Raw genomic sequence first — 22,305 nt, 5'->3', positions numbered from 1 at the left:
TTGTGTTTCAATTGCTTACATTATACAATGTTGTACTTAGTATTTCACTGGGTTTGCAATTACTTTAGCAGTTGCCGAGGCAGTAGCTTCTTTTCCTGCCGTCCAATCAATATAGCGTGTTTATATTGCATATCTATTCATATATTTACTTATAATTTGGAAATGCCAGGGCTGTGTGTTCGATTTAAACAGGGCACCAGTATGAAAACATATGCAGTCACTACTGTAAATCTCACTGGATAAGTAAATCTGAAAATCTGAATTACCTTTTTATACTGTACGCTAGCATGTTCAGGTTACATTTTCAAAAGGGAGATGATTAATGAATCTTTAGGATCTCAAAAGGCAGTGGTTGTTTTTACTGTAGGGACTTGAATGGTAGTTCCTATAGGTTTTAACACATCGTGTCATTGAGTATTGAGGGGAAAACATAGGGAAGGGGTTTGGGAAGAAAACCAAACTCAAATGAGACTGGGTGCTGCTCAAACAAACCTACCATGAGATAACTCACACTATAATTTTTTTCAGCACCATAAGAGGTATTTTAATTAGTGATAAAAAAAATATTAGTGAAATGGCTACAGGCGCACTTCGGCACATTAAATCATCTTAAATTACAGGTTTGTTTAAAAAGCATATTTTGTGTCCTTATGAGTGAATAAGTGTCATACCACTGTCCTATATGACAGTCAAATTTAAGGTTTAAGATCCTACAAAACACTCAGTAAAAACATGATTCAGGCCAAATCTGGCATAAGTCATAGTTACCAGGGTAACTGTTTTGCTGGGGGATGCTTTTTCAGCCTCTTCACCCGGGGAGATCTAAGTGAAAAGATGGGCCCATAGGAAAAGCGTGTTCAAGAGATTGTATTTTTACTACTTGTTTTAACTACATTGAGCATGCTCAGCATCAGCTACATGTATTAAATAAAAGCCATTGTCCTTTTTTACTGATGTTAGTGAACCATTCAAGCAAATACCCTATGCCAAAAACTCAAATTCAGACTGAAGATTCTTTCCCACAGTCATAGTAGTGAAGGGAAAAACAAAATGAAAACCGTGTGGACATGTTTGGTACTATTTGTCAAGATAAAAGCACCACATGAAATATATATACTGTAGCTTGGTGCACCAAAATGCTGTGCACAGGCAGAATATAATTTACATTTCAATTTGATTATAATATTCTGGCGGATCTACATGAAATTTACTACAGAAATGAGTATGTAAAATCAATCAAAAGGATACATTTAATGAAATAAGACTTTCAGTGTTGTTTTGATATTTGACTGGCACATGGAAGACAGCACGGCAATTTCCACAAAATGTCAAACATGACAATCCAAGCCTTGCATACAGATAACGACCAGAGTATTCCTAAAGGTACGTCCCCAATTGAGAAATCTGTCTTTTCAACATGGTTGATGCCTGACTGCCATTCAGTAATTCTGGTAGGGGCCCAGAACATTCCTGGGAAGGTGTGTGTGGACAACGGGTAGAATCTTCCACATACCTCAGTTGGTGCAGCCTCCTCCGACACTGGGGACGCCTCAGTGGACTTCACCAAGAGTGAGGTAGAACAGAATGTCATTCATAATACTCTGGTGCAGCCATGATGTAAAGATTTGTTAGAAAATAAGAAATGGTAGTTGTGGAGCGGATTAGATGTAAAAACAATGAGCGACAAGCCTAAAACTATTTGTTAACTCAAATGTAGAAGATATTTTAATAACAAGGTAGATGTTGGTAATGAATGAGTGTGAAACAGGAAATCAGAAAGCATCTCTATAAGAAGGAATGAATGAGATGATGATGATGATAATGGTACCAGTGTAAACATTGATGATGATGATGATGATGGTACCAGTGTAAACATTGATGATGATGATGGTACCAGTGTAAACACTGATGACAATGATGATGAGGAGGATGATAATGACACCAGTGTAAACACTGATGACAATGATGATGAGGAGGATGATAATGACACCAGTGTAAACACTGATGACAATGATGATGAGGATGATGATAATGACACCAGTGTAAACACTGATGACAATGATGATGAGGATGAGGATAATGACTACAGTGTAAACACTGATGACAATGATAATGATGGGAATGAGGATGATAATGACACCAGTGTAAACACGTATGACAATGATGATGATAATGACACCGGTGAATACACTGATAATAACAATGGAAATAATTATTACAATGTTATCATGATGATGATGATGATGCCTATGGCCCATGCATGTGATGATTAGAGCTAACTGTCACTCACAGCAGGCTTCTCCACATTAGGGCTGGTTGCACTTTCGGCTTCCTCAGCCTCACCAGTAGGGGGAGCAGCCTCCAGGTTCTCTGCTACCACAGTCTCACCAGTAGGGGAAGTAGTCTCCTGGAGCTCTGCTACCTCAGCCTCACCAGCAGGGGGAGCAGTCACCTGGATCTCTGCTACCTCAGCCTCACCAGTAGGGGGAGCAGTCACCTGGATCTCTGCTACCTCAGCCTCACCAGTAGGGGGAGCAGTCACCTGGATCTCTGCTACCTCAGCCTCACCAGTAGTGGGAGCAGTCTCCTGGATCTCCCCTGCCTCTGGGACCACCTGGGACTCAGCCCCAGGGGCCTCTGAGGTCCCAGCAATTGCAGCTGGGAGCACAGGAGCTTCAGGGGCCTCGATTGCCTCACTTTCATTCTTTCCGCAAAGACAGGCAGGGAAGAGGCGATCAAAATCCCCCGTCTAACATACTGTAGCAGCTACAACCACCCCTATCTCAGCACACCTATTGGGCACTTTTTGACAATGCTGTGTTCAACTTTGGGTGCCAGAAATTCCCTTTAAAAATATAATGATTGATTACTAGTATCATAACCTTGGTAAGTATAGATGTCTAGCCATGTTATGCTGTTGGTGTTTTTTCGTTGTTGAGGTTTTTTCTCTACGTTCACGATGATAATGTCATTTTTCTAAGTCTAGTTTAAATGTTGCTTAATCTTATAATTTAATAGGCAATAAAACAAAGATAAAACAAAGAGGCATTTTGGATAACTAATTCAAATGTGAAGATATCAAAAACGGCACACAAAAAACACAACTGAAATACAGTACACAAACACAATGGAAATACAGTACACAAACAAATCTAAAATACAGTCAATAAATTAATACAATGAAAATACAGCAAATAAACAAACAAAACTGAAATACAGTAAACAAACACAAAACAGTAAGTAAATAGGGCCACCAAAATATATAAATACATACTGTATGTAAAGTCAATCCATGATTGATTAATATACCATAACAGATTTTTTTAAATCACTCAAAAGCATTATAAAACAAATTTGAAAAGTAAACAAAGCAGATACACTGACAAAAAGCATAGTATCGTAAATCAGCAATATAATTCATACAAATACATTTGTCATAGGGACTCACCAGTTTATCAAAATCAGCAACAAATGTTGGGGCTGTAGCTTCCATCTTTAAATCGAGGTGGTGAGAAGAGAAGGAGAAATAAAGGGTGAGAGAAAGAGTTAGGGAGAAGGTTAGAATTACATAAGCTGCAAACCAGCCATCTATAATACTTAAAAACATTTCAGAACATGTTTGTTTTGAATTCTGGAAAAAAAATGATAACGACCAGAGTAGGATTTTTCTTTTTGAACTGAGATGAAGTGAAGGGATAACTCATGTCAACATTCTTATGAAACTTTATAATTCAACGATAAATAGCATTAAGCCGGCATTTAGGCTAAATTAATTATGTCACAAAGATTGCACAACTACAATACTGTTTTCAGCATACATTTAACCCAAACAAGTTTCATCAATTCATACTGGTTATCATACTAAACTGTAGTATAGTTGTATTTTATTGTAGTGTTGGCTTTGGTTTAGAAAAGCAATCTCACATAAAATGCTGCATTCCTACAATGAAGCAAATAGCATTCCATTTATTCTCTGCCTTACATATACAATAGAGGAACTTTGTATTTCCATTTCTATTCGAAGAGATTATCTTCAATGTGGTTCCTTTCACCTAATAAACGTCACTGGAAATGTGAGCGTGGATGTACTCTACCCATTAATTATAGAGTCAGCAGTAAAAATGCGCCGTCTACAGCATTTCCTTTGTTATGCATGCAAATCAGGGAGCCAATTTATTGTGGTGATTCAGTTGCCGGCATTCACATTTCAAACAAGCTTTTCGTTTGCAAACGACCCATCTCTAATTGGTAACATTTGGCTATCCATATTTGGTGACCAGAGTCTATTCTTTCTATTTCTATGGCAGATTTGCTGCGTTGACAACAGAAAGAATATGCCTTTGGATGGGATAAGGAATCTGACACAGTTTCCCTGGATTTATCAAACAACATCTCTGAACATGTCAAAAGCTGGTAACAAGTAATTTAGTTCGACACACTATGGAAAACATGCTCTTATTGTGTCCACACGAAAATAAAATATGAAGTATTTTGACATGGAAGGGCAAAGAGTGTTCTTAGCTTCAACTGTTTTGTTAGAGAACAAGGCATTTTTTTCAATAACTTCTACGTACTCTATGTTTTGCCTGCTGATGACAACCAAGTTCATAGAAAACATTAAAACTATACAAAATAAAACAACAACCTTTCATAGCGTGTACTAAAAGTTCAAATAAAAGAAAGCATACCTGGTAACAGTTGTTCTTTTTTATACAGTACAGACCAAACTAATGGAAATGTATCTAATTGAAAAGAATTCCTTAAAAGTGAAATAAATTATTTCCTTGTTTGTTATTGCTAATCTGTGGCAATTTAGCCGAATACTGTATGAATGGAAAACCTACTAATCACCCAACTCTTATAGATTGTTTCCCTAATTTTGGTGGCCCCAAACCTCAGTGTTTTATCAAAACACAGGGAGGGAGAATGCTTTATTATTGGTTTTAGTGCTGATTGTACGTTTAAGACGAAACATACTTCAACATCACCCAATGCTCTGTTGCAACTGATCCCATTTGATCCTTTGTGTCCCCCACCATACTGAACCATTCTACTTCCAAAGATGAACCATGGGCTTTAACTAGCATGGTTCATGGTTAACTAGATTTAACTAGATTAATAATTTTCCATGATCACAACAGGTAGAATATGGTTGACATTAATTACCTGGGGAAATCCGTTAAATGCATTGCTGGTCACCTAAATCGAATCATAGACACACAATTAGTGTTTGAAGCTTTTGGCCTAACTGCTTAATAAAACATTTTCAATGATGCGGCAAGAGATGAAATTGCGTTTATAAAACTGACAAAGTGGAACCGACAAGCAGACAAGCAAGCAAAGGAGAGAGAGGAAAAGAGGGTTGGGACTCAGTGGATCCGCGGGGTTCAGGTTGGGTTGCAGGAAAGCACTTTCAGAACAAAGAACTGTGCACATCTGCTGGCAGGAAAACAAGGAAAGGGTATTCTGGTCCTTCTGGTCTACTCTATGCTACTCTCTACGTAGAGGGGGAGGAAGTCAGGTACCTCTTCCTTCTCTGTATCTATCTCTTGGTACAACTTTCCGTATCTCCTGTTTGCGACCTCGTCTTCGGACAGGTCCGAGTTCTCGGGCTCTTTATGAGCTCGGCGGACGACTCCTCCCTGATCTACTGCTTCCCTTCCCGGCCCGGGAAAGGAGGCGAAGAGGTTCCCTGCCTGGCTGACGTCACTCCCTGAGGAGAAGAAGCCACTGCTGTCGCTGACCTCCTGCCAGGACCCGCTGTCGTCGGTCCTGCCTGTCTCTGTGGAGGGAGTGGGGAAGTCTGCCCACTGGGCTGAATCGCTGTTAGCAAAAGGGTCAGCCGCCCACCCTGCCACGCTCTCCCCGGTCGTTTCTGCAAACGGATCCGTCACAAATCCAACATCCGCACCTCCCCCTTGGGTTTCGGCGAAGGGATCAGACTCGAACGCCCCTCCGCCAAAAGGATCTGAGGCGAAGCCCCCGGGAGTCTCCGCAAATGGGTCCGTCACAAAACCCCCTCCCCCGGAGATCTCTGCAAAAGGATCGGCCCCAAAATCTAGCACCTCCACCCCGGTGCAGCCCAGTTCTTGGACACAGATAGGGTCTGCAATCGCCTCCACGTTTTCCTTAGACTGTAACGGCGCCTGTTCTGCTGGTTGGTCCCAGTGGGCTACAAAACCTGTATCATTTGCTGAAGCTTTGAGCTCCGGGACGAGAGGGGCCGCGTCACCTGCCTCCCAGACTACGGATCCTCCCAAGGCTGTGCTAGTGTCCGGCAGAGCTTGTTCCGCCACAGTGTCCAGGTCCTCGTCAGCGCTGGCCCAGCCTCCGTTCTGGCCTGCCGCGTCCCCCCCTTCCTCTGCCGTCTCATATTCCGAACCGGAGCCGAATCCCTCCCTGCCGTCTGAATGTGCCAGGTACAGGCTGGGCTCGCTGCCCTCCGGGGTGTCCACAATCACCTGGCCGTGCTCGTTGGTGATGCGGAGGCCCGGCGTGGATTTACGGCGATCCCTCCAACCTGCCTCGGCCGCCTCTGAATCTGCCTGACCCCCTCGGCTCGCCGGCTCCAATCTATCTCCTGGCTCTATGACCCCTGACCCTCCCTCACCTCCCATTCCTCCCTCCCATCCCCCTGACTCTGCATCCCCTGAACCTCCCTCTCCTCCCATTCCTACATCCCATCCCCATGACTCTGCCGCTGGTGGCTCCTGCCGGGCCTCCCGGTCACCCCCCACGGCACAGGGATCACAGTCGGGGGTAAGTTGGGGGTCAGGGTCCCAGCCGCTAACCTCGTCTCCGGCTGTGGCTGATTCCGCCCCCTGGGGCTGCCCTGCGGCCTCCCCGCCCCAGCCGTCCTCTGAAGGCCAGCTTTGGGCCTCCTCCTTCCCCGTCGCCGTGGGAAGCTCCTCGGCTGCCCCCTCGGTGGCTGGCGGTACAGTGTCTCCATTCTCTGGAGCCGCGCTGAAATCGGCGGCCCAGTTGGGGGCGAAGCCGGAGTCTTCCGCCTGCTCGGGAATGCAGGGAACCCGGGGTTAAAGGTTAAAGGTGGCTGCGTTCGGGGCCTCACCAACACCCCGTCCTCCACACCCACAGTCCTCACAGACCCAGATTCTGTCTGCAAGGGCCACGCTGGTGAGTGGAGGTTAGTTAGATTACAGAGTTTATCATGAAAGAAGTACAAAGAGAGAGAGATAAGTGATGGAAGTGAAGGAGGTGAAGAAAGACCAGGCAAAGACAAAATAAACCATTGTGACTGGTTTTGTGGTTAATGGAGTGGTCTGTGTTGTGGAATTTACAGAACAGTTTTGTGATGGGACACAAAGCGTGGCCTCATACAGCATGGCTTGTGGCAGGCACGATCACAGGGCACAGACTTAAACAAACTGAAATCAGAGAATGTTAACAGTCTCAGAAAGTAATTTTAATTGATGATCCCTGTTTAGGAAGTCAGGTGTGCATTTATTACTTACAGGCTGTACAGGTTCAACACTGCCCTGGAAAAAACAATAAATGCATATACATTAATTTCATGTTAGAATCATTATAATACTGTACTTACTGTAACATTTATATTATTGCAAGGTACTATATAAAGCAGCAGAGAATAGTTGTTTTTAAATAAATTTTAACATCAAAAACACATTTAAACTAAATAGACTGTAACACAAACATTTAAAAAAGATGAACTCAAGACAAAGCAGCATATTCATTTGTTTGGGTGAAGAAAATTACTTAAAACTTAAAAGTATAAAAGTTTTATTTGCATATGCAGTTTTAACCTAATAGTGACAATGGCTCCTGCTTGTAGAGACAGATAATTTGTCTCACAATGGATATTTTTTGGTTAACACAGGGAAACACTTTAACCATGACTCATAGCAAATAAAAAGAATGTTTGAATAGCATCTGTCTTTTTTATCACTTCCGTTGTCTTTCACTTAGCGTACAAACTATCAATCAAAAATCTTGTAGCATCGTACTGTACTTACAGTCCACAAATCCCAGGGTAGTTGCTGTAAAACAATGCATAAGACTATAAATATTGACGCATAAATATTGAAGCAACCATTAAAGAAGCACTACTTCATGCTATGTTGGATGGATATTACCACAACTAATGTTTTTAGGTTGAATATAAATGAATACATGTAAGATGGATAACATAGCATTGCAGGGTAAGGTAAACGTTGTGGGATTGACCTGTGTTAACGGAGAAACAGCCTGGCCGATCGGGGCGTTAGTGTCGGGCTTGAACGGATCAAAGTCCAGGTCCAGGAGAGATTCTCCGGGTCTTTCGTTCGGCTGAAAATAGAACAATTAAAGTAGTGGTTGAGTCAACATCTCCCAATAAGAACTAGACTGATGACTACTGAAGTGGACTCTTCAGCAGTCGTCTACAAAACAAATTCTAAACTGTGATGAAGTGATTAAACTCTCTAGATAACCAATTTCTGATGATCCAGAAAGTCAGTGACCTGTGAGGGTGAAGCCGCGGGTAAGAATTGGCCCCCAAACAGGTCAATGATCTGCTCCTGATGCAGCTCCTTGGTGGGGGTCTTGGGTGGAGGGGGCACCGGCGGTCCCTTTTTCAGCTGAGGTAAAGAGGATGCCACGAGCATTAGGGTTTTGGTGTTGGACAGCTTTTACGCTATGAAGTAGTCTATAATGGTGTTCCATTATCTGGTGTTCACATCATAGTGGACTGTGCTGGGTCCCTCATGATCTAGAGCAAAGCTCCAGAATATCTGGCAGTGGCAACAAGCTCTCATGACCCCCTGAAGTCCCATGAAATTAGCTGATTGGAGATGTTTTAAAGCTATAAATGTGTGACTGTGCCTGGATAATGTAATTGCAGAGGAAACAATAAAGCATTCCTACAGATACTATTGCTCAGTCAATCTCAGTGAAAAGAAATGGGGTCAAAGAACCTTAACCTTTTGTGTGATTCTAAAATACAATGGACTGTATCAAAGTGAAGTCATTCTGGTTTGCCACATTACCATAGACAATGGTCATCTAATACGTTACCTCTGACAGCCTTTAGGAGACACTGATTCTAATGCTAAATACAGTTCCGGAAGAAATGAAGAGACCACTGCACCTTTTACTTTCCTTTCCAAAAAAGTCTTAAAGGAAGGTTTTGAGTGAGGAGCAGAAGGCTTAAAATTAAGAGACCACTGCAAATTGAACGCTTCTGTTCCTCACTCAAAACCTTCTTGGAAAGGAAAGAAAAAGGCGCAGTGGTATCTTCATTTCTTTCCGGAGCTGTATATCTACCACTCACTCCACTTCTCAGAGATCTATAAAAGGCAATGTGTCATGGTTACTTACCATGGCACAAAACATGCAATGTGCAGGAGAAGAAACAAAGCAAAGGACATGTGAACATGACAACTAATATTGTTCACAAGAGCACCAGTCTGTGTTCACATTTGGGAAATACGGGCCCTCTTTGACACCGTGACTTTAATCTAACGCTAGTGTTCTCTACTCTTGTCTATCTAGTCATACCACCAAACTCTAAACACTATGGGGCAGTTTCACGGACACCGATTAACCTCAGTCCTGGGCAAAGAAATCAAGCTCAATGGAGGACTAGGCTTATATCTTTGCCCACAAAACCCTGCCTTAAATGTCACACCAGGTGTGTTGAGTACTCACCATGATTAAAATACATGCAAAGTATGCAAGGGAGAAATAGTGCCCAAACAATCAACAGATAGTATAGATTTGATAGAGACAGAATTTCCCAGATATCAATTCCTGAACGTTTGGACGTTTAACTCGTGTCTAAGGAATTCCCACAGGCTGTAACTGTACATAGATACCGTGCAAGTTCTCTACAGTGGCATACACACAGTCATACACTCTGGTGCTACATGCTCTTGGTTTGACCATGCTACCAACAGGAAGGGAATTGTAACAGCAACATTAGTAATCTCTTAAAAGCATAATAAAAAGTCAGAACAGTGTAATGTACGATTTTCCTATATATTTTTCCACTGTTTTAAATTAGTTCATAGATAATACGACATAGATAATACGACATGCACACTCAAATTATAACAGTGTGTATTTTTCAACCCCGGTTTTGATGTTGGCATAAGGCCATCTCAGTGGGAATTGTAAGCTGAGACTGTTCTGATTACTTGGTAATTGGCCGCACTTCAATAATTAAGAAAAAGATCAAACTAAATCAGGTGCTGCAGTCTGAAATAGGACATTTCTGCTTCTGGGTCTAAGAGTGTGTTGGAGTAGGCCTACCTGGCCTGAAGGAGATTTTGGCCGCGGCGGGCCGGGAGAAATTGGCGCCAGCATATGGTTAGGCGTGGTCCCAGGGCTCTCGTCACTGTCGCTGTCCGGTGGCGAGGGGGCCCGAGAGAGACGCAAAGGTCCTGAATCACTGAGGTATAAAACAGGTTAAACAATGAAAATTATGTTTACACATATAGTAAGCAAAGAGGCGGTAGGCTAAATCAAAGAATTAGCCTTATCTATGTTTGTGAAATCACTGGAAAATTGCAAAAGTAAGGAAAAGGCACAATGGTTATGAAGCATATTATATATTGGGATACAATGTGCTACCTATGTAACCGTGCTTTTACTTACTAGCACCAGATAGACAAACATAACACCAGCAAACACCTTTGGAAAACGATTACGTTAATTGCAAAACGTTGGAGTGAAAAGACATCTAGAAGTTGCAAGCGAGGCAGAAATGGTCCCTTTGCACGTAGAAGGTTGGGTGGCTTTTAATTTATCTTCATGACTGTATCTTACATCAACCAACCTAATGGAACGAGCCCAAATGAAATCCATTATCCATCTGGAATTGGGATAAAACCACTGTGGGCCTCTTGACTGCATCCCATGGGAAACAGTTCACACTAACCGGTTAGCGAATATCAGAGTTTGCCTTCACCAGGAAGTGTCACTTAACCTGAACACTCATTTTTCAAGAGAAACCCGGTCAAAGAAGCAGCACATAAGGCGTCATACAAAGACACGTTTAGGACAAAAAAAGACACATCGGCAGAATTTTTAAAACAGGTTTTCTACACGCTAAAGCCTAATTAGCCACTTACCCAGACATTCTGTGAAAACACAGGCAACGTGCACAGGAGAGACCGAGCACCGTGAAAGGTCACCATAAGGTCAGGCTAACGCTGCCACCGAGGCTAGAATACTGCACAATACGTTGTCACTTCTGACTAACCAACTTTTTGGGTTAATGCCCTTGCAAAGTCAAGGGCAATGGACATTCCGTGTGATACTATTAATTATGATGAAGGAAGTTAAGATCGATATGAATAGACATAGGTTAAGACAGGCATATAAAGTGCAGGTCAATGCATTCTGAGATGGTTACTGTAGTGGGATAAATGCATATGTATCGGCCGTCCCTGGGTGACGTTGGGAAAGTGCTGCGTACCTTGGCGCCCCCTGAATGGTGAACATTTTGTCCGAGTGTTGCTCTCCCAGCTTGGTCATCACTTCATACAGCTGTCTGCAGAGCTAGACCATTCAAACGAGAAGGACAAAAGAGAGACAAACTTCAGTGTTTCAGTTCAGAAGGGTGGAGAGTTTGCTAGTCCTCTCGTACATGTCTTCCTCCAGAACATTAATCAAGCATCTGGTGAAAAATACACGCAAAGTTTAGTTCTGCATGTCTGAGATCACGCATAAGAAATGCACTTTGCAGTATAATATATGATATAATGATAAATTGAATGCAGGAACAGATTTGAATTAATAATTAGTGGCTCTAATGGAAAGAATAGCTAAACCGTTTTAGCTTGGCAGGATATCATAAAAAAATCAATGAGGACATTTTAAAATATTGAATTGTAGTTTCAGTTAATTTCATGGCATTTTAAAGTGACTTGAGCCATCTAAATGATCCTCTTCCTACTTCCCTCAGCCTCTTCCCATACCCCATTTTCTCTCCTCCAGTGGGTCTGCAACCATGCAGTCTCCACTAGTGAAACAGAATCTCATAAAACACCAAATAATATTTTGCGTTCATGCAATTTCACAACAGAGAATGGACCTGCGTGCCAAATTATGACTTCATATTATATATGATGGATTACGGATCCCCTCTCCATGCCCTGGAAGTCGCACTGTAAATCAGCAATCTGTGAGAGTGGAGGGCCTCTCTGAGGAAATGGATAAGTGTGAGGTGCTGATCTGAGACACAGCTTGAACAGTAGTGCATACCATTCCCTGCAGATGGCAGTCTTGAACCAGAAGCAGCTAAAATGGATGACTTACACTCCAAATGTACAACTGGGACCGATAAAAATGCCCACAAGAAGCTAGGTACAGAGTGAGTCCAAGATGATTTAGTGATGGCACAATTGTTTACTTAAAAGGTCCCAGAATCTGACAGATTGGCCCAGAGCCAGAGCACACCTGCCGTGTTTAGATAATGTGTCATTGGCTGTGGAATTCTGATTGATTTTGAGAAGACCCAATCGCTTGGAAGACTGAGGTATGGAGAAACAGCAGCGGAGGATTTCAGTTTTACTTCTCAGTCAATGCTTCTTTGATATCTGTCCTCTCTTCTATCCTGATACCCCACAGTCTTATTAGATACTCATAATTCCAACACAACCTCCAGGCAGGCATCTATGACAGATTCAGATGCTGTGATCTAAAGGACAACTTGTCCAAAGCAAACAGAAATGTGTCAGACTGGGGGGGGGGGGGGGGGTGGTAAACTATTTCTAACAAACAGTGGAAAAAAATCCTTTAAGGTCTCCATTATTACCTAAACAATAACAGATGTAGACACCAACCCCTATGCCAAAACATGCTGCTCGGTCAATCCATTTCAAGCCTTTTCTTCACTGAGGTTCACAAACCATGACTCATTCGCCCTACAAGAGTCAGAGCACATGGGCAGAGCAATGCCACTAAAACAATCATGTCTGCATTCAAAATGTCTCCCTATTCAGTGGCCCATAGGACTCCGGTCAGAGGTGATGCGCTCTGCAGATGCTGGAGGATATGCCAGTAATACTTCTGAGAGTCAAAATCATCAATACATACCGTTTGCCTAACATGGTTCTAACGGTTCTGACCCTGTTAGTTCGAAATGCAGTACCTTTGATAACAGGGTGGTACAGTGGGGTGTAGTCCAAAAAAAGAAAAAGTACCATTGTGGTCATTCAGTCCATTTCTCAGTCCTTTTCGCCATGTTCTAGCAAGAATGTGTCTCTTTCAACTTACCACAGAGATTTCCCGATGAAACTTGGCCTCCAGGCTTGTAACATTCTTGAATGTGTTCACGTAGAACCCGACTCGGCTAGAAGAGGCAAAGAAACACATCTGTTAATACGAGGATATGCTCTCGCCAACAAGCGTCTAAATATCAAGGTATTAAAAAGAGGAAGGGAATGGGAATGGAAAAATACCGTTTGAATTTCAGACACTATAACATCTAAATGTATAGTGCAAATGTATGTATCCACAGTCAGACTGTTTTGCACAAGATACATAGCTATTCTCTCTCTCACACAGACACACACACAAACTCACACACCCATACAAGGGTTGAATTGATTCTGTAGAATATTCTGAACACATAAAGATGACTGCTATTATGAAATGGCAAAAAAAAAGGAGATTTCAATTCCCTCCGGAGTCAAGCCGTGCTAAAGGGCATGACAGTGAATGGACGCCTCTGATTGGACATATTACATAACCACAGCTGCTGCGAGCATTTTCGGCCTGATGCAGCTCAAAATGGCAACATGCACAGTGCTTGAACATCCACTCACTCATTGATACACACACACTGAAACACACACACACACAAACAGCCTTGTTCTTCTATCCTTGTGGGGACCAGAAAACAAAAAAGTTTCCAACACTAACGCTAACCTAACCGTTATCTATCCCCAACCTTAACCTCAATAATCAGTGTGCCTAATCCATGACATGAAACATAACCCATGATGCCTAAACCTAAAAGTCACCCCAAATCGAAACACTAAACCCAATTGTAAGTTAGACCCTAAACCTGACACCTAAACCAGAAATGTTGTTTGTCCTCACGTCTTAAAAGGTCCGATTTTTAATGATTTACTATCCTTGTGAAGATGTCTGGTCCTATTTCCATATGTGAAATGAAAAACACGGACACATACCCACAGAAACGCACACCCCATTGACTTATTGTATTATGTTTTGGCATTGCCTGATTGCACATTCGAATGATGTCGTGTGAATTGTAAAAATCGAAATTACTGAGAGTTAAAAATCCATTAAGAATTTTTTTTATATGAATTGAAGTTAATTCAGGGAAAATGGGTAACCTACCTTACACTAGTTTAACTTAACCAGACAAGTCTTAAATTCCAAAGAAATATGGCACATTGATCTTGCTTGTTACCATCTTTCACAACACAATTATTGATTCAAAACATAGGTTTACATTGGAAAATAAGATACAGGTTTCAAATTATTGTGTCAATTGCTGATGTAAAAAGGGCTTGTCGAGTAACTGCTCTGGGCTGTGAAACTGTGGACTGTGAACTCAAAATAGTAACCATAAAAGGACATAAGAGTATTGCATATTTCATATTTTATATGTTGCAACAGCACTTCACAGACATAAGGGTTTATTTCAGTGTTTTCAATCTCAAACGAGTAGTTGAATTAAGTAAAATAATTAACATAAAATACCTTTTAAAAAGTAACAGAAAATCGACCACATCCAGTTGAATATAATGACAGTGATAAAACATCTTTCAATTCAAATCAAATGTAAAACATACCCTTGACCGGGGGGTACAGGCTATAACACAAAACAGCCACACCCAAAAATGTGAAATAGAAAATTAATTAATGCATGGGAGTAGAGTGGCGAACCATCACTAATGCAGGCAAAGGGGATATTTGTCTGTATTCACAGAAGGTCCAACCAAGACTGGACCACGTTTAGCTCAACCCTGAATTGGAGCGGTCAGGGCAGCTGCTACGATGAGGGCCCAGGGACCAACAAATTAATGTTTTGCACATGGACAAAAAGACATGTTCTATTACTTTCATCCAGAACTGGGAGCGTAGACAGCTACATCAGACCAGTATAAGTGGATTTCTTTTATCATCCAGAACTGGGAGCTTAGACAGCTACATCAGACCAGTATAAGTGGATTTCTTTTATTGCCCTGTGCAAAAGCTGGATGTGGAGAATACATCTAGCATTGGTTGTACAATTGATACAGTCCAATTGAGTCCAATGGATTGGAAAATAGCAACGTAGCAAGTCACTATCTGGTTAGGCGTTTCGTTAAACAAGGCAATTCTGCTAAAGGCTTTGTGGAGTACAAACACACACACCTCACACAATCCCACACATGCACACACACGTACATACACATTCACTAAGTGTACATTTTCTTTGTCACAGAATCACATAACACCTCATCTCACCACTAGTTCAATTGTGTCCCTCTATCTGACTGAAACAGAGGATGAACAAATGGAAATGGAATTAAAATATTATGATTCTGTCAGCCGATTTTCACACCACTTACCTCTGAATGCACCATAATACTGTTATCATGCTATGGTGAATTCATTTAATGTGTGAATCATTAATCTACATATGTCCTCGCCCTAATAGTTGTGCTTAGACTGAATCTCTCAATCTTGGACTGAATATTATTTCAGATTTTTATAACTGCAATGCCATTCAACGTTCCTTCTGTTCATTTACATGTTTTTCTATAAATGATTATTCAGGTATACAGTGAAATTTTATCCCAATACTATGCAGTCCTTTAAGGATATGTTCAACAAAAACAACCAAATACCTTGACAATAATTACAATGTTTTCTGGACATAACCCCATGGTATAGGCAGATCCATGTATGACTGATGAATCCTATACACACACTACACATTTACTTCGAACGATATCTAGATTGATGACAAATTATAGCATTGCATCGAATGGTTATCAACTCAAACAGCAATGAACCTTCTTGACTGTGAGTCGTGTATGATCTAAATAAAAACGTATTTGTCTGTGTACCAAATTTTGGTTTAATGCAACACATTAGATCAGGGCCCGTATGGGTCTGAATCTGGTGCACCTTTATACAGAACAGGGTCCTATTTGGGGTAAACAAATATGCTGGATTCTTCTGCATCAAAGAACCTAGCAATACCAATATGCACCACTGGAGAATTAACAAGTCAATAATGAAATCCAAGCAGAACACAATGAATGCCTCATGCACATGCTTCTTGTACCTGAAAACAGGAAGCAACTATCTGCAATGGGAGTATACCTCATAATATTCTATTTAAAGCACCCACAATCTTTCAAAGATGTTATTCTACAGGGTAAATACCATACTGTTTGTTTATTCTTGATATTTCGTATTACCTGTCCCAAAGTGTTGGTAGCTCATCTTGTAGACCAACATTGAGCTCATCAAATACTTTCTGGGCTTTTTTCAATTCTTCCTCTGCCTGATGAGAGAAATCCATATTCATAATTTTGAAAAACAGAGCAGGCTTGTATTAGGGTAGTCTAGAGGAACATTTTTAAAATATCTTTAGTTGTTGTGTCCTTTCTGTCACAATGCTGTCATAAGAAATTCACAAGTCTGACATGCTGTAGCCTAACATCAAACACAGTGCAGTATGTATTTACCACCAACTTTTCAATAGCAGTGAATGGTTGGAGAACAGGATATTACTAAACTCTATTGGTTAACCCTAAACACAAAACTAGTGTGACATCTTTTCATACAAAAAAGTTGGGATGCTGTGTAAAATGGAAATAAAAACAGAATGCAAAGTTGTGCAAATCCTATAAACCCTAAATTCAAAAGAAAATAGTACAAAGACAACATATAATATTGAATTTGATGCCAGCAAAACGTTTAAAAAAAACTGGGATAAGGGCAACAAAAGACTGGAAAAGATGTGTAAGATGGAACATCTCACAACTAATTAGGTTAATTGGCAACAGGTCAGTAACATACAAAAATATAATACTTTCAGAAGTAAAGATGGGTAGGGGTTCACCACTCTGTGAAAGACTGCGTGGGCAAATAGTGCCACAATTTAAGAACATTTCTCAACATAAAATTGCAAAGAGATTGGGAATCTCATCATCTACGGTATATAATATAATTAAAAGATTTAGAGGATCCTGAGAAATTCTGTAGTGGATATCAATGCATGGGCTCAGGAACACTTCTGAAAAGCACTGTCTGTGAACACAGTATGTTGCTGTATCCACAAAGTTAAAATTCTACCATTCAAAGAAGAATACAGATATAAACAAGATTCAGAAAGTCATGTTCGCAGGGCACAAGCTCCTTTAAGATTGACTGAGGCGAAATGGAAAATTGTCCTGTGGTCTGACAAATCTAAATTATAATATTTGGGGGGGAATCATGGATGCTGTGTCTTCCAGGTTAATGTTGAGAGGGACCATCCAACTTCTTATCAGCACACAGATCAAAATTCAGCATCCGTGATGGTATGGGGGTGCATCAGTGCACATGGCATGGGTGACTTGCACATCAGTGAAGGCACCATTAATGCTGAACAAATTATACAGGTTTTGGAGCTACATATGCTGCCATCCAGACAATGCCATCCAGACTTTTTCAGAGAAAGCCTTGCTTATTTCAGCAATACAATGCCAAAGCACATTCTGCAGGCATTACAACAGCATGGCTCAGTTGTTAAAAAGTCTGGGTGCTAAACTTTCCTGCCTGCAGTCCAGACCTGTCACCCATTGAAAACATTTGGCGCATTATGAAATGGAAAATACAACAAAGGAGATCCCGAACTGTTGAGCAGCAAAAATCCTATATCAAGCAAGAATGGGAAAACATCTCACTTTGAAAAATACGAAATTGGTCTCCTCACTTACCAAACGCTTGCAGAGTATTGATAGAAGAAGAGGAGATGCAACACAGTGGAAAACAAGGGCATGGATTTTTCTAAAACCAATAATATTTCTTTGGTTCAACATTTGATATGTTGACTTTGAACTACTTCAATTAAATACAGGGATTAAAAGATTTGCCCATCATGTGCTTTATTAACATTTTATGCAGCATCACAACTTTTTGGGAACCGGGATTGTAGTAAAATATGTGTTTTGCCATTATTCATGGCATAAGGAATGGCATGGTGTTTTATTGTCAGAATCTGAGACTAGGTGTTACCTTGGTGACCTTCCGATCGCTCCTGTTTGCTACTGCCTGGATGGTCTCCAGATGGTGCCGAGCGCTGTCATAGTCAATTAGCTTCCGGCTCCTCTTCGCCACACGGATCTGACAGTGAATAAGGTATGTTTAGTTAGGGAATCACCACACAGGCCCCTTAATACAAAAATATTATTGTACAAAGTCCTCTCCGACTGAGCAACATTTCCAAGCTTAAAGTGACTTGACCTAAATGAGAAGGAGATGCAGTGACACCCTACTCTCTAAACAGTGCACTACTTCCTGGTCAAAAGCAGAGGGGATTATGGGGCCATTATGGAGCCACACTAAGCCACAGGGAAAAGGGTTTGGAGATTTGTGAGTATATTATGCACAGTGTGGCTTGTCAGTGGGAGATTAAGGAATAATTTTACAAGGGCACTACCCCAGTCGTACGTCTTACCAAATTGGTAATTTAATGATAACTATGAACGATATATTTAGGTAAATGTAAAAAACGGGGGGGGGGGGGGGGGGGGGGGGGGGGCTGTAGCTTGTGTTGCATCATTTATCCATGTCACTGAGTTGGTAGAGGGCCAGAGTCAACTGTGTACTGATCCCTCTTGTTACCCAAACTAGTGATTATCAAGTCAGCTTTTGACACACAAGGAGGGCAGTTAGCTTCTGTGGCAATAGAGCCAAGGATTGCTATTAGTTGCTGTGGCAACAGAGCCAAGGCTAAGCTGTTGGGTTTGTGCCGTGTACAGTACCTTTAGGTCTGGGAACTGCTGGAGGTACGTGTCCAGGGTACTGAGCGATGAATCCACAAGCTTCTGATGGAAGTCCTCCCATAAGGCATCACAGTTCTAAGAGAGAGACACAGACCACCATTTCAGTAAGCGAGAAAAGGATTAGAACAGGTGGTAGATTAGTTTCATAGGATGTAATACCCCCATGTGTACCTACCTTCAAACAGACATTTTACAGGGACACTTCTGAATCAAAGTTTTAGTTTCACGTCAAGATTAAACCACATCCCACAAAATCAATTGCATAGATTCAGCTTTTATGTTTCCAATGGATGGAATGGAACAATGCATAGAAAATAAAAGGATGAATACAGCCAGGAAAACAAGAACATTTTCCATTTTTATTTTCCATTCATTTTGGATGGCAGCATACAGCTGCCTCTAAACTAGGTAGTCAGGTTCTACCTATGAGGTGTGAAAATATATCTGAATCTTCCATTTTTGAGTGAAAGGTTTCTTGAAGGCAGTAGATGCATTATGCAAAAGCTCTGTAATGCATTTCACTCACTTCTGTATGGACATGTGTCACATAGAGGTGTGTGAAACTTAACTCCTCAGCGTTCCGGGCCCTCATCTGGCACTAAAAAAACACGGGTGGTATGGATGGGTCATGACTGTTTGCAATGCCGCTGTATTGGGTGTTATTAGTGCTAATAGATTCCTCTCTTTTGGCACAAAAATCCTTCTATACCAGAGGGTAATTTTATCCCTGTGACAGAGAAATAATTGTGTCACAGAAGGTTGTGAGGACTCAGGAGGGAATTAAATATTACACAGGGAATGTACAGATTCTAAATGCATTAGGTTCTTCCTGCGACAGGTGTGAATGAGTTTAGTAAAAGTGTCTTTAAAAATATACACACGCAAAAAGGGGGCACGTAAAAATAGAAAATGTTGGTGTTGTATTAATCCTGAACGGATTGGTCGTATTTATACACACACAAACACACATCCACACACACAGTCTTTTTTATAGTCCACACACAAAAACACATCCACACACACAGTCCTTTTTATAGTCCACACACAAACACACATCCACACACACAGTCCTTTTTATAGTCCACACACAAACACACATCCACACACACAGTCTTTTTTATAGTCCACACACAAAAACACATCCACACACACAGTCCTTTTTATAGTCCACACACAAACACACATCCACACACACAGTCCTTTTTATAGTCCACACACAAACACACATCCACACACACAGTCCTTTTTATAGTCCACATTTAGTTCACTGCCACACCCAGCAGACGGGGCAGAAGACCAAAACATTCAGTTGTCCATCTTCTTGAGAAGTCCTGTTACAACACCTTTCAGACCATATTTCAGATGAAAGCCACAAATTCCGTGAACACTCGTCCTTCTCGTATTACAGGGAAACTGATTGTTATTTTCAACAACGAGGACGTGAATCTGAAGTTCAATCAAACTGAGAAAGCAATCCAAATCCAGCATTAGTTTTTAAACAAACTCAAACAAACAACCTGGGATACAAATTTAATGAGAGGCTGCTTCATATCTTCATCCGTCAGAAAAGCAATTTTAGAAAAATGTCTGCAGTATGCATGTTGGATGTATGCTGTATGTATGCTATATGTATGCTCTATGTATTTTGGATGTATGCTGTAAGCATGCTCTATGTAGAGTATGTGTTATGAAACATCACATACTGTGCGTATTGCAGGCAATTAAGCCAACAAACTGATGCAACACTTCCAATGAAGCCTGTTTTAAAATGTTTTAAACTAGCTAGGGCTTAACCTGTCATCCAAACAATGTAAAAAGAGCGAACACTCATTAGCTTTTATACTCGAAAGTCAATCAAACTGTCCATACAGAAATTGAGACGAAATAAACACTATTTGGATCTGGTTTGAACTGGGTTATCACAGCCAAACAAATGTTGTATTCCAAATGTGCAAAGGGAATCTAATACGATAATGTAAAAGGAAAAAGAGGTAGACTTTAGATGCTCACCTTTCCAATGCTCAAGACATCATCCTTCCCGTGCCAGTCCGGCTCATAGACTTCATGTAGGGACTCTGTCAGGTTTATGGATGCCTGTTGCATTGCTAGAGGACACGATCAACATGGTCAGGATTCAATGCAATCCCAATGGACATGGCTCCCAGTCACAGATCAAGTCCTGAATGTATGTGTACTTTCAATATTGTCTTGAATTCAGGACTAGATTTTAACCACCCAACATCGCTGAACTTCAGGTTCAAAATGAAAGAGCAAAAGTATGGTAACAATGAAAAAACATTTTATATCTATAATATAGTTATATGGGGGGGGGGGTATTAATGCAAATAAATATCATAAATCAATTAGTTTCCCCCTTTTATTTTTTTTATGCAGATGATGTCCTTTTGCTTTTGATTAACATTTAATTAGCAGCTTCTCAAGATTAACAGGCAAAAATTACAATGAATCATTACCTGTCATAATAACTCTGTTTAGTTCTTATCATTTACACTGTAATAGCTGTTATACTTCCTTTTCTAAGCAAATGTTTAAGATTTTATAATATAGCAAAATAGCAGTATTTGTATAATTGTATAATAATGTAGGGTGTAGGGTATATATATATGTATATGTACAACTCTGTAAAAAATTCAGAAACCACTGCACCTTTTTCTTTCCTTCCCAAAAAAGAGTGAGGAACAGAAGCTTCCAATTTGCAGTGGTCTCTTGATTTTAACCCTTCTGTCCCCCACACAAAACCTTCCTTTTCGACTTTTTTGGAAAGGAAAGAAAAAGGTGCAGTGGTCTCTTAATCTTTTCCAGAGCTGTATATATTTTATATATATATATATATATATGCAGAGGGTGTACAAAATACCGGATACACCACATGGAAAAGGACTGTTACTTTAGTAAGCAACAAAATCACAATTACAAACGCAGCTACAGACGTCACATTAAGTTGTTTTCAAGTCAAAATGAGTGAACTAACAGAGCTCCAAAGAGGCCTAATAGTCGCTGACAAATTGCACAGGTGCAGCGATCACAAAAACTGCGAAATGATTCAATTCGCCTAGGAGAGCAGTCTCAAAAGTCATAACAGCACATGCAGAACAGAGACAAAGAGGACCAGATGTTGCAAGTCGAAGTAAACCAACAGGCATAACTAAACAGGATGGTTGCTCAGTGCCCCATAAGCACAGACCCAAATTGCCACAGAATTGCATCAGCACCTCAGTGACCCAGTCCCAACAAAAAATGTGTCGTCAGCTTCACAAAGCTGGAAATTATGGCAGAGCAGTCATTCTCAAAACACTTGTATCCA

General features: G+C 40.9%; 1 protein-coding gene across 9 annotated transcripts in view; it reads right to left on the bottom strand.

The window, feature by feature from the left end:
• amph (amphiphysin) overlaps nt 1–22,305 on the bottom strand; it is a 42,371-nt gene that overhangs the window by 6,557 nt on the left and 13,509 nt on the right. For 5 of the 9 annotated variants that reach the window (XM_029116225.2, XM_029116229.2, XM_034291443.1 and 2 more), the window contains exons 5-21: nt 20,991–21,085; nt 18,960–19,055; nt 18,211–18,318; nt 16,407–16,492; nt 13,237–13,312; nt 11,435–11,517; nt 10,267–10,405; nt 8,478–8,594; nt 8,203–8,304; nt 7,992–8,015; nt 7,473–7,496; nt 6,792–7,007; nt 5,167–5,199; nt 3,449–3,493; nt 2,291–2,704; nt 1,514–1,558; nt 769–822 (exon numbers count right to left, since the gene is read on the bottom strand). In XM_029116225.2, coding sequence (XP_028972058.1) covers nt 769–822; nt 1,514–1,558; nt 2,291–2,704; nt 3,449–3,493; nt 5,167–5,199; nt 6,792–7,007; nt 7,473–7,496; nt 7,992–8,015; nt 8,203–8,304; nt 8,478–8,594; nt 10,267–10,405; nt 11,435–11,517; nt 13,237–13,312; nt 16,407–16,492; nt 18,211–18,318; nt 18,960–19,055; nt 20,991–21,085 — 1,757 coding nt within the window. The remainder of the gene's footprint in view (nt 1–768; nt 823–1,513; nt 1,559–2,290; nt 2,705–3,448; nt 3,494–5,166; nt 5,200–6,791; nt 7,008–7,472; nt 7,497–7,991; nt 8,016–8,202; nt 8,305–8,477; nt 8,595–10,266; nt 10,406–11,434; nt 11,518–13,236; nt 13,313–16,406; nt 16,493–18,210; nt 18,319–18,959; nt 19,056–20,990; nt 21,086–22,305) is intronic. The other 4 variants (XM_034291442.1, XM_029116226.2, XM_029116239.2 and 1 more) reach the window with 4 other exon arrangements.

This window comes from Esox lucius, chromosome 3 (assembly GCF_011004845.1).
Source record: "Esox lucius isolate fEsoLuc1 chromosome 3, fEsoLuc1.pri, whole genome shotgun sequence".
Classification (NCBI taxonomy): domain Eukaryota; kingdom Metazoa; phylum Chordata; class Actinopteri; order Esociformes; family Esocidae; genus Esox; species Esox lucius.
The sequence above is the reverse complement of the archived record's forward strand: the minus strand, read 5'-3'. Positions and strand labels throughout refer to the sequence as shown.